The following is a 13947-nucleotide window of genomic DNA, read 5'->3' as shown; positions in this document are numbered from 1 at the left end:
TCTTTGCCATTACGATTACTAGTTGTTGAAAGAACAATTTAAATCAATTATTACTTACCACATATTATCTACCTGATTGTTTCAAAAATGCATTAATGTTCAGGTGGGATATTTTATTTTTCCAATTACACACACCTTTTAGCCAATCAGCTAAATTTAGCAGGACAACTTGTATGTAAACACTTGAATATTCTGTTCACTATAAATTTAAGAGGTATATAGCATGTAGGTTCCATACTAGCACAACTCCGTTAAAATTAGCCTTAACATGACGACACATAGGAAGCAAATCAATACTGAAATGAATAAATTCTCAGATATAGAATACAAGCGTCAGATATCGTATAATACTTACAAAGACAAAAATGCGATGAAATTACACTCTGACTGAACCATCTGTTACATTATATTGCATTGTTTGAGATAAAATAACGAAGAAGTAAAGCGACGAAACACAAATTGAAAAGGAAGTGAAACACACATAATCAGAACCACGATTCTATTGGAAACGCTATGATAAGGATACTCATTCTTATTGCAATTCTTATATCGCGTGAGTAATATTATTACCTTAGCAGGAACTGTAAAAGCTAAATTGCAACACACACACACACACACACACACACACACACACACACACACATATATATATATATATATATATATATAATATTAGTGATACAAATCCAAAATTACAGGTAAAAACTCAATTAAAATCAATTTATTAAAAATTGAAATTATATTAAGTTTCACAGTATTAAATATATACATATATATACATATATATATAGTTTTATGGAAAAGAAACAAGGTTCATGGACTCATCGATGAAAATCCACTGTCACATATAGAAACATTAATAAGTAAAAGCACAGTAAATAGATATAATATAGTGGAATATACGTATTATAGTTGCACCCACGTTACACGAGGAAAGCCATTCCCAAGAAGACTTACTGAAATGATTAATTACTGTTGCCGTGTAATGTCCTTATATGTCGTTTAAGGCCAGGCGAACTTTTGCACATTTTCTTACAACCTGCACAAGTGTGCTGGCTGCCATGAGAATCAAGTGCCCACCATATGCACTCTTTTAGCATGTCGTGTTAGACCTTCCACAATTTACACATGTTCCATTGTGAATTTGAATAGCCACTCCACTGTCGATTTCTGTGAGTTATTCGATGGCTCACCAGGCCGGCACGACTCAAATACCTCCTCCCATATACAATCTCTCACTTTCCACGGGTTCTCCCTTCTAAGCCAACTCCGAATTCTCTCATAAACCAATGTCCTTGGGGAGAGCCTTATTATATGCCGTCAGATTTGCCTAGAGTGACACAGCGAAATATGATTGTATCCTGCCCCAATAAATTTAGATGCATATACCTCAAGGATATAACGCATTTATGAACTAGCCGCATTAAATGATTAATTAAAAGAAAAGGAAATCAACTAAAAAGGAAAAGCAAAAAAAAAAAGCAGAAAGCAAGTTAATTAAAGCTGAAACAGAATTAATAATGAAAGTTAGATTTACCCTATTTCAACAGCATATTAAAAATAACTTCATTAAATATTTCATTTAAAAATTAACGTATACGAAATATAAATTCGACCTCGCATGAAATTGAACTCAGAACGTATAGACAGACAAGATACCGTGAATAATTACGCCCGGTGAACTAACGCTTCTGCCAGCTCACAATTTTACATTACAAACATTCATTTTTAGAAATATATTCTTCAAATTATTGTGTGGGGTGGTACTCCCTTTGTGACTCCCTCACTTATTTTGCATTTCATGACATTTTACCTCATAACATTTTTTTCTACTAATTTTTGTTAAATGTGTCTAGCGATTCTGAATTCCTCATGCATTTTTCTATCATTTAAGCCTAAGAAAACTATAGATTTATTTAAAATTAAAATATTTATGTTAAATGAATATAAAAACCTGCCGAACAATTACTCTGTGCTGATGAAGGGAAATAACCCGGAAATCTCGATATACAGATATTGTTTTCAGCTGAGTGGGGATCCTAGATTCCCTTGTTCGAGGCTAAATTACAGCAGCATTCCTCCTAAACCAGAACTGCCATGTTATGTTGGCAAATGATCTTTACTCCAAAGTACTGTTGCAGAATATCTCTAGTTGTGAGATTTAGAAATAGTAATTTTCTCAAGTAGCGACATGTTGAAAATTTTATTTCATAATACAGTTTTGCTGTGGGCCTATACGCTATGAAAAGAAATCTATATTTTTCACTTTCTAGATGCTGCAACCTCAGAGTTCACTTGGAAAGAGTGCCAAGGATTGGGTAAACAAAGATGTTATTATCAATATAGCCAGTACATATCCAGCAGAAGAGATTGTGGGTATGAAATATATTATTTCTAAGATACATATTATACAAACGTATTACATAACATACAGATACTGATCCAGATATCAATAAATCTATGTATCAATTGCTCTAACAATCTATTCGTATTCTATAAATTAAATAGCAGTTTTGTACTGAGGTCGATCTAATCGATTGTTCCCTCTTCCCAAAAAATTCGTGTCTTTTGCCTAGAGTATAAAAATGGTCTTTGAATTTCTCTGCGTTAATATCTGAAATATCTGAAATGTAAGATCTTCTATATACTGATGACGGAGGAGCGTCACGTCCAACGTTAATTGCATTCATACGGCAACATATTTTGATGAACTACGTGTCTCCTTATTGTACCTTGCCGACAACCTAGAACCAGCCGTTTGACTTGTTATAACTTTTTTCCACTCCTTTAATTTGCTTTGTGATATTTAGGACACTTGTGATATTTAGGACATTCCCATATTTCAAAAGTCTAATGATAGCTACGACTATGTCATATCAGTGCCGCTTCAAACGTATGGAAATTAGTGTTGCTTTGAATCCTTACATTCTCATTACATTATATAGTTAAAGTATTGAATCGTCTAAAATGATGATATTGTAAACGACATTTGCAAGATAAGCTTTAAATTTCCAGAGGTTACAAGGACTTTTTGAAATGTTTCACTCCTAATGTCGAACGTTCATGCCATAGCCGCTTCAAGAGGAATCACTGGTGCTACCACGTAAGTTTCTTAACCTTCCTATAAATACTTATGCGATTATGCATAAAGTTGAAGCTGGTTTTAACCAAAAAAAAAAAAAAAAAACAACGTCTGTCAGAAGATGATCGTGAAATATCTATCGTCTGTTAAAAAAAAAATACTAATACGGGTTTCAAACTATTTCTAACAAGTTTTCAATAACAAATATGTTGCTGAAATCACGAAATGCTTGTTTCACACAATCATTCCAATTGACAAACGTGTCAGTGGTTTGAATTTCATTATTTAACACTCACATCTCGGGTACATTCTACATAGATTATTGACATGCTTCCCCGCCAAAGGATTCCGTGATCCGTCGTAGTACGTGCCAATGTCGGGAAATCTCTTTCACTATAAAGTATACGCATATATATATATATATATATATATATATATATATATATATATATATATATATAGACATGCAGGAAATAAATAGACATCTTTAAGTTTCAAGTCTTTTACTTTATACGCAAAGCGAACAACTGTAATGTAATCGATAGGTAGGACTACATACGTTAATATTTAGTTGACATTCCTTTTGCAGTTTTTAATTCAGAAACTCTTTTTGGCATTGAACTGATGAGCTTTGTGATTTTCTCTTGTAGAATTTTTGCCTACTTTTCACGCAAAAATCGTAAAAAATTCAAAATTAGATTGAGGTTTCTATCGAGATTTTCGTATAGCTCTATCTAATATGCTCCAAGGATTTTCAATTGGGTTCATGTCAGGAGATTTGCTCGGCGAAGGAAGCTTTTTGATCCTATTTTCAGTCACCCATTAGTGATTCCGTTTCGCTGTGTGGCATGCAGCCCCATCTTCCATTAATAAAAAAAAAACTCAATTTCCGTTGTGATATCGTGTTAATACATCGGAAGTAGTTCGTAGACTTGGTCTTCGGCAAGTGACAATGAGAGATTAAGTACCAAGCATAAAATGCAAAATAAATCCGACTAAAGTTTCTTGATGTGGTGCCATGTCATAGCCTCAGTCTAATGACTGAAACAATATAGAAGATACAAGATTACTGCAAAGCAAATTTCTTCACTCGGATGTTAAAGCTTCAGATATGAATAAACTTAATATCGCAAAAATATATTTAATTGTGATACCTTAAAGAAAATTCTAAAACATTTCTTTTTTGTTGTATCTTGCAGAGTTCATGTTGTAGAGTTTACAAAATTCTATACAATGCCATTTATGTATAAACCCTGAATCTATCTTTTAGTTTTTATATATTCTCACATTATTGGATGGAACGCATCTAATTCAGGAAGTGAGTTCCATTGATTCTAATAATCTCTTCTAAAGTAAATGATCATGATAACCCCAAACCATTCTAGTGTAGATAAATTAAATGTTACCGATAATAATTTCACATTCGTCTTATTCGCATTTTTTTCTTTCAGGCCACTAACAATTCCAGAAACAATAAGGTACGTAATTTCACGTGATTAAATATTTACAACAATGGTTAAAATCTTACAGTGGATAGCTCAGCGGCAGATGTCTTTCAACATATAGAATATAGGTATCATCTGGGATGTACCACGTGGACCAAATTCACACTGAGAAGGAATTCTCTGCCTTCTGTCAAGCTAAAATTCTTTTTAACTGGTACATCATTCTCTCATTTTCTCATTTGTTTCTTTGGCAAAAAATGCATTGTTTTGTCAAGTAAGCTCCAAAGCATTTCATAAACGCAAAGATATTTTAACGAAATATTTGCATAATTCATATCACAATACTTTCTCCATTTATGCATAATCTTCTTCATGATTCATTTTACAGATGGCATCCCCAATATCAACAATCCTTACTGCACTTCTGGTGATATTATTTAAGAAAAACCAAATAAATAAATTGCTGCAATACAAATTCGATGTTTTGATTTTGTATTTCTTTTGATTTTCCAAATATTTGAAATGTCTTCAAAAAAATTATAGTCTCATATTTGCGTTTATATTGTTTGATATTTGAGTATTTAGCAACGTTTACGGATTAACACATATTAACGTATAAGTTTTATTTCAAAGACAAAATATATTACTTATTCATTGCCCTAACGATTATTAATTGATGAAACGTCACTTTATATGTATTGAAATAAACGTGTCTCAATGTGTTTAGGTAAAGATATGTTTTGAAAATCTTAACTAAATTATATTTGATACTTAATGTGTAAAAATTCGTCTCATATTTTCTCTTGTGATATCGGAATCTCACAAAATACGAATAGGCATGTATTTTTATCTAACATTATATTGTACTTCATCGAGCAATTTCGAAAGAGGTATTAAGGGTAGACAAAAGAGGTGTGGATATTACCACAAAAGAGCTGTTGATAATACCACAAGAAATTCTTAGATCTCCGGCATTGAGAGATTCATTGTCACTTGTCAAAATCAGAGTGGTTCTCCATGATCTCATACTTACAGATAAGAAGCATCTCTAATTTATAAATTTCCAAACATTTCGTAATCCATTTAGCTAGTATACTTTTGAAAGATTTTTTTAGTCTATTCAGGCAATCGACAAGTTCTTCTGTTCTTTTTAACAGTGGCTGATGTTCATCTTATTGATGAGTAACCGATTTTTACAAACATAGGACCCGTGTTTACAGACTTTCGGTCCATAAGGGAAGATGCCGTATTGTATTTGAAAAAGCATTAATTCACTTCTTTTAATTGCACAGAATTCACTGTCAAAGGTGTTATCCCTATCTTCCTGTAAAACTAGATTGCGTTATTTTTAAAATTGTTGTTATCCTTGACGAATACCTGGCTATGCGGGCATCTTAAGCACGTACTGTTTGCTTGAGAGTTTGTAGGGAGGTTTCGATGTCAAGTATGGTTTTCATATATATTTTCTTTAATTTTCAGATTTCTGTTGATTTGATATTCTTGTCAATCATTCTATGTGAGACATATGTAACTGGATTTGTGGTTGAATACGTTCTTGCCAACTAGGATTTTGTGGGAATGTTGTCGTTTTCTCTTCTTTTCACAACATAGTGGGGTTGCGATATTCTCGGATTCATACTTCAGTTCGTTGAGGTCTGTAATATCAACATCTGGAATATTTTGCTCAATATGAATGTATCAAGTATATATTAATTAGGTTTCATACAAGCTTATCTCCATTCCATTTTGCTTTAGCATGTCGATACATAGAGAGCAAATGAATACTGAATATGCTACATTCTCACATAAACCATATAAACGTCAAATATTGTACATTACATATGAAAATACAAAAAGATTATAAGGACATTACACTCTCAATAAAACATCTGTTACATTATATTGCATCGTGTAAGATAAAGTAACGAAGAAGTGAATCGAGGAAAGAAAACTAACAAGGAACTGAAACATACAACATCAGAACTAGTATTTTACAGGAAACACCATGCACAGTATATCTATCCTTATTGTTCTTCTTATATCCGGTAAGTAATATTATTTCATTAACAGGAAGCGTAACATCTAAATTGCAATACTTTCATGAAAATATATATATATATATATATGTACATGCATATATTTATATATGTACGTATATATATATATATATATATATATATATATATATATATATATATATATATATATATATATATATATATATATATATATATATAAATATATATATATATATATATATATATATATATATATATATATATATATATATATATATATATATATATATATATATATATATATATATATATATATATATATATATATATATATATATGTATATATATATATATATATATATATATATATATATATATATATATATATATATATATATATATATATATATATATATATATATTGGGGTAAACAAGAGAAAGAAAGTGCTTCTCTATGCTCCCCAAATACTTCTCAACACTTAGGCATTATTGACATCACATCTATTTTGTGTTTGCTCTTCTAGCATTAATTCACTAAGATTAATACTCTATCTATTTACCAGATACCCATTAGAACTGATTTTTATCATAAATCATTACATGCTATGTTTTTACACTTTTTCATATCTATAGTTACAGATGTAAATAGGTGGCCATACTAAATATTTCTAATATATTGTAGTAAAAAATCGGCCACAATTCTTAATATAAAAAAATAAGTTAATCACATATATTTCTCTTTCTGTTTCTTTTGCACTCTCGCTATTATTACATCAAAACATTATATCCGATGCCCGTATAAAATATTTTTAACGTAATTAATGTATAACTGAAAACGCTGTCATATTCTCCACTTATTTCCACATTCTTAACGATTACCAAAATTACTTCTAATTCACTATATTTGCAAATCCATAAATTAGATACTTATCATACATTCTAATCTATATCATTAGAACTCAATTGTATATTAATGTATAAAAAATACCCCATTGCCTATTTCTTTCTATATTCGTTTATTTACATAACCATACACAAGCATACTATCGTATAAATAAAAACCCTCACTCTCCAATAGCACAATTTTATTTATTAATTTCACTTTTATTCTGATCCCTATTTTCCTTTTTATTATTATTCTAATTCATATTATTTCTCATTTTTTATTAATCTATATTCATCCATTTGCTCAAAAAACACATATGACACCCCTAGGTGTTCTTTTATTTTTGGGGATACTTCAGCTGATTTTGTTTTATTTACTTATTTTATTCAATATTATATTTTTGTTAACGTTATACTTGTTAGAGGTCTTTTCTGTTTATTTTTATTTTGTCGATATTTTTAATCATTTAGTATTTTTACTGTCATTTTTATATTATTTATCTGTACCTTATTTTTGAGTTTTATGGCTATATTATTGATCTCGTTATATTATTAAACCGTTTTCAAATTATAATAGTATATATAGTTTACACTATATTTGCAAATGAAACCCATCAAAGAAATACACTTTCAATATTTGTATTACAAATGTTTGCCCATTAATACTCTGTTCTTAGCTCTAAAGAAAAACTGATCATCTAACTTCCATGAGATCTATATCAACGCCAAAGAATTCCTCAATCCTGTGTCTTCCTTTCCCTCAAATTTGTTAGAAACAATTAATGACATTTTCAAAAATATATTTCCTTATGGATTTCTAATAAGATTTGATGTTGTAGAATACGATATAAAAAAGAAATATACTTACTTTCTCTTTGTAGATGCCGCCACCTCCTACATCTCTTGGAATGAGTGCAAAGCTATGGGTAAAGAAACATGTCGTCCTCAATTTTTCCAGTACGCATCCAGCAGAAAAGACTGTGGGTATGAAATATATTATTTCTACGATAGTTATTATACAATATTTTTACAAAATCATAGAGATATTGATCAAAATACCAATAACTAAATCGATCAGTCTCTCTATCTATCAGGTCATCCCATAAGTGGGGTCGATCTAATTGACAGGTCGTTTTCCCATAACATGTCGGGCCTTTTGCCTAGAGTAGGACAAATTCTTTGAACATTTCTTCATTAAGATCTTTTATACCCTGATGACGGAGGTACGTCTCATCCAATGTTAGCTGCATCCATTAGGCCGCATATTTATATGAAATACACGGCTCATTATTATGGATTGCTGACACCCTAGAAACAGCTATTTGATTTATCACAACTTTCTTCCGCACCTTTAATTTGCTCTGTCATCTGTATTCTCTGCTGGCTGGAACTATCAATAAAAATGTCGACATATTTATACATAAAAAGAAGATCATCATCTGAAAGTTTCAATCTTTTGTTTCCTCTCGTTTTGCTTGTATACATATATTGTAATTGACGTATTTAATATATCGGATATACTTGATGTTCCTAATGTAATCTTCCGCATAATTTCCTCTCTATATACATAACATTTAATAATATCATACACACACACGCACACAATACAAATACACACACATGTACACACACACACACACTCACACACACACACACACACACACACACACACACACACACACACACACACACAATAAGAGTTTCTGATATACTAGAATAAAATACCATATATGCGGGTTTGCAAGCAATAATAGGTGCCAAATTTGCCGGTGTGGAAAATGGTTCCAAAACAGATGGTCGTTATATATAAATAACGCATGTATTAGATATAGTTGTCATTTTCCCTCCCTATGTAGCAAACGCTGATAGGCGCTATAGCACCATTCGATTAAGGTTTATTCCTTGCTATTTGTACACAGCACGCAAATAAAACACTTGCACGATGTAGAACATTCACGCATTTTAGAATTCTAACAATACCTACGATTCTGTCCGATTGGTGTCACATGTACCACATGGAAATTAGTGTTGCTTCGAATGCTTATTTTCTCTTTAATTTATATTGTTTAAGTAGTGTACGGTATTGAATGATTGCATTGTAAAAGAAATTTAAAGATAAGCTTAAAACTTTCAGTGGTTACAAAGACTTTCTGGAGTGTTTCCCTCCGTCTATCGAACCTTCATGCCATGCCGGCTTCAAGAGGATACACTGGTGCTTCGTAAGTTTCTTTTATACTTCTTCGATTATGCATAAAGTTAAAGCAGGTTTTAACCAAAGAAAAACATACGTTTGGTAGATCATAAAATATCTATCGTCTGTGAAAACATAAATACCAATACCTATTAAATAATATACGGTTAAATTGCAGCTTACAAAAACACGGCTGATTGTAAGGTATTGCTAAAAGGTTTTCAAAATGGCCCCAATGACCATTATGAAGTTTTAACAATGAGGTTATTGCTCAAATCACGAAATATTTGTTGCACACAGTCGATCGATGTCGTATTGGTTCGAGTTTCATTATTTAGCACTCATATCTGGGGTAAAATTCTACATAGATTATACACATGCATCCCCACCATATAATTCCGGATTTCCTCATACTGCTAGGCACTCTGGAGAAATGTCTTCGACTGTAATATATGTGTATACGCATATATATATATATCTATATCTATATCTATCTATATATATATATATATATATATATATATATATATATATATATATATATATATATATATATATATATATATATATATATATATGTGTGTGTATGTATATATGTATATGCATATGTATGAGAGTATCTTGCAGAGTTTGATGTTGTGGTGTTTACAAAATATCTAACGATGTAATTTATGTACAAAACCTAAATTTACTTTTAATCCTTTATATATTCTTAGGAAACGCATCTTATTGAGCAATTAAATTTCATTGATTCTATTAATTTCTTCTATAGCAAACGATAGTTGTCACCCCACCCCATTTTACTGTAGATAAATTAAATGTTATTGGTAGACATTTCAATTTCACCATATTTGCTCTTTCCATTCAGAACGTTAAAAATTCCAGAAACAATGATAAGGTACGTAGTTTCATGTTTTCTATTGAAACAATAATTACTAAATTCAGTTCTGTTTACGTAGTGGTTAAGTGCACAGGCTACAAACCACAAGATTCCGATTTCCATTCCAACTAGTGACCTCATTAGTGATAATAATAATAATAATAATAATAATAATAATAATAATAATAATAATAATAATAATAATAATAATAATAATAATAATAATAATAGGTATAATAAAAAAATATTCAGACAAATACATAACAAAAATACCAGGACTTACAAATATATATAACATACAGAAAATTGCACTACTGGGTACTGCACACATTCTACGCAAAACACTTTCAATACAGTAAACATAAGAGCACCACAGCAAACCACAGCACATACCCAAGGCGCACAGAGCTGCGCTCGGTAGTGAAGTGAAAGCACGTTATAAAAATAAAACTACTGAACAATAATAATAATAATAATAATAATAATAATAACATCGAAAATTACGTTAGGAATGAGCACCCAGTTTCGAAATTTCCCCAAGACACCTGATGAAGGCTGGAGTGTATATTAGGGGAAACCTTGAGTTAACAGCAAACAAGATGAGGACAAATATCCGTCAAATGTACATAATGTAACTAACTATTAAATTATCTATGATACTACTACCGATTGACTACAGTATCTAGATGTTGAACATACGCTCTGATTACATTTCTATCTTACTACAATAGTATAAATCTATTACTACTATACATATCAATAGATACGCAGGCGTGGCTATGTTGAAAGGAGCTTGCTTCACAACTAAATAGTTCCATGTTCAGTCCCATTGCATGTCACATATAGCAAATGTTGTTTGCTATAACTTTGGTACGACCAAAGATTTGTGAATGAATTTGGTACACGTAAACTTAAAGACGTGGTACATATATGTTTATGTGTGTGTCTTTGTATCTCTGTTTGTCCCTCCATTATCGCTTGCCAACAGGTATTGGTATGTTTAACTCACCGAAAATTTGCCGGTCAGCCATTAAATAAGAAGTAGGTTTATAGAGTATACGTACTAGTAACAATTTCTTCGTCTAACGAACATATTAAGCTTCTGCTCCTGCATCGCCATTGCAAAGAATAAAGAATTGATTAAATACTATGGGGGTAAAATGATATGAGAGGCATTTTGTTCGTTCCGAAAATGAAGGATTTACTTCAGAATAATGTTAGGCATTCACGAAAAGTAATTAAATATTTTGTAACATTATAGCAAAGATTAGAAGCTTACAATGGACAGCTCGGCGACAGATGTGTTTCAACTCAAAGCATGTAGGTATCATGTGGCATGTACAGAGTGGACCGAATTCGCACTGCCTTACGGAATGGCATACTCTGTCTTCTCTCAAGCAAAAGCATTTTTAACCGACCAGATAATACATCATTCTCTCATTTTCCTACTTGTTTCTTCGCCAAATAATGCATAGTTTTGTTAGGTAAGCTCCAAAGCATTTCCTAAATACAAAAATATTGTAACGAAATATGCATAATCTTTTTCACTATTTTTTTTTTTTTACAGATGGCATCTCCATTATCAACAATTGTTTCTGCCTTTCTGGTTATAATTTTCATGCACAACTAAATAAAGCAAATATTCCGATAATGAGTGTCTGTTTTCATTTGGTATTTTTTTTATATTGCAAATGTCTCAAATTTGTCTTCAAAAATTTATAGTTTCATATTTGAGAATTCAGGAAGTAAATTACACATTAAAACCTGAGTATTATTTTGACAATGTTAGTTGAATGAATCAAATATTTTCCGATAGATTCATCACACCAAGTATTATACAGGAAAATGGTTAGTTTGTACACCTCCTGGAATGAGGATTCTGCTACCTGAAAAGTTGATTACTCGAAATCAAAAATTTAGGACAGTTTTATGATTACGTAATGAAATTAATTCGGAAGTACACTCTCGCACACACACATATACATGCACATACAGAGTCACACATACGCAGGTACGCACACGTACAAAAAATAGTTATATACACCAACAATATCAGCAGCAAGAATAGCAGTTGATACAAAATTAACGATGTTGAAATTATAAGCTGTAGGAGAGACACGTTAGAAAGCAAGTCATTGGGCTTGGGACAAAATCAACTAATTACGTCAAGCTGTCTCTAAACAGCAAAAAAGAAAATCGACCCGGGCGAACCAGATTATATTTGTGACGGGGAGGACAATACAAATTGCCACTCAAACCTACATTTTGTTATAACTACACTGAGGATGTTGAATTTTGGTTGTGCCGTGTAAAACCGCGCCCTTAGCAGCAGCAAATGAGGCGTTGGTGGGGCGAACTGTTAACGATATATGGGCAGATCTAGAACACGTCACCAGAAACTGGAGGTTTTCTGAAATACTCAAATAGCTCACATTAGCCACAGGGATATAATCGCCATCCAACATTTTAGATTGACATACCTGATGCGCTTAGATTGATTTGGAACTAATAGTGACAACAGGGACTTCAAAAATATAAGGCACTATTATCGTAGCAAGTATTCGATAATCGCTACTACATATTCACATGTGGGATTTCCAATATCGTTAATCGATATAGAGCTACATCTGTGTGTGCTTGGATAAATATTCTTAAGAAAGAACTACTTTCTATATATCAATAGATGCTTGTATATATGCACACACACACATACACACACACACACACACACACACACATATATATATATATATATATATATATATATATATATATATATATATATATATATAATTATATATATATATATATATATATATATATATATATATGTGTGTGTGTATATATATATATATATATATATATATATATATATATATATATATATATATATATATATATATATATATACATGTTTATGTATGTGTATATGTATACGCACACATACATATAACTAGGTCACGAGTGTGGCGGCATGTTCTCAGGGGTCTTATTGCCAATACTAACCAATTCTCTTGCACTCTTTTCCTCTCTTCACATAGACACTCACTGTAATAGTGAACATCAGCAGTTCACACCTGACACACAGTTGTATCCAAAATGTAACAGCCTTGACGCGCCGAGTCTCAATATTAAACAGTATGGAATAAGCCAAAATAAATATGCACATTTATTTTAGAATGTCACATATACAATAATCATTGTCAAATATATCACTATTCGATAGGAAAATATATATTTTGGACCAAACATGTGTTACATCATACATATATGTAATTATACATACACAGATACATACATACATATACATATATATACATACATACATACACACATACACACAGGCACACACACATACACACACACACACACACACACACACACACACACATATATATATATATATATATATATATATATATATATATATATATAAATTCATAAGA

General features: G+C 31.1%; 2 protein-coding genes and 1 long non-coding RNA gene across 10 annotated transcripts in view; 2 read left to right on the top strand and 1 right to left on the bottom strand.

The window, feature by feature from the left end:
- Positions 1 to 13947, bottom strand: part of LOC149132091 (uncharacterized) — a 37011-nt gene that overhangs the window by 16380 nt on the left and 6684 nt on the right. For 4 of the 7 annotated variants that reach the window (XR_016245111.1, XR_016245105.1, XR_016245109.1 and 1 more), the window contains exons 1-3: positions 11566 to 11672; positions 8299 to 8408; positions 59 to 199 (exon numbers count right to left, since the gene is read on the bottom strand). This is a non-coding gene — a long non-coding RNA (uncharacterized LOC149132091). Of the gene's footprint in view, positions 1 to 58; positions 200 to 8298; positions 8409 to 11565; positions 12504 to 13947 lie in introns of those variants that run through there. The other 3 variants (XR_016245108.1, XR_016245107.1, XR_016245110.1) reach the window with 2 other exon arrangements.
- On the top strand, positions 147 to 6540 carry LOC128249941 (uncharacterized). 2 transcript variants are annotated; one of them, XM_052974578.2, is made up of 5 exons: positions 147 to 553; positions 2274 to 2376; positions 3016 to 3103; positions 4534 to 4560; positions 4916 to 5047. In XM_052974578.2, the coding sequence occupies exons 1-5, from the start codon at positions 514 to 516 to the stop codon at positions 5030 to 5032; spliced, it is 375 nt and encodes a 124-aa protein (XP_052830538.1). In that variant the 5' UTR covers positions 147 to 513; the 3' UTR covers positions 5033 to 5047. The 2 variants fall into 2 exon arrangements, with proteins under 2 accessions (XP_052830538.1, XP_052830539.1); XM_052974579.2 differs by lacking the exon at positions 4916 to 5047 and adding an exon at positions 6007 to 6540 and having other exon boundaries at positions 148 to 553.
- Positions 6474 to 12152, top strand: LOC149132093 (uncharacterized). Its single transcript, XM_089366269.1, has 5 exons — positions 6474 to 6572; positions 8312 to 8414; positions 9565 to 9649; positions 10490 to 10519; positions 12069 to 12152. Exons 1-5 carry the CDS (start codon positions 6533 to 6535, stop codon positions 12129 to 12131), a joined length of 321 nt encoding a protein of 106 aa, XP_089222395.1. The 5' UTR covers positions 6474 to 6532; the 3' UTR covers positions 12132 to 12152.

This window comes from Octopus bimaculoides, chromosome 18 (genome assembly GCF_046866305.1).
Source record: "Octopus bimaculoides isolate indiv1 chromosome 18, ASM4686630v1, whole genome shotgun sequence".
NCBI classification, from domain to species: Eukaryota; Metazoa; Mollusca; class Cephalopoda; order Octopoda; family Octopodidae; genus Octopus; species Octopus bimaculoides.
This window is presented reverse-complemented; position numbering and strand designations above follow the sequence as displayed.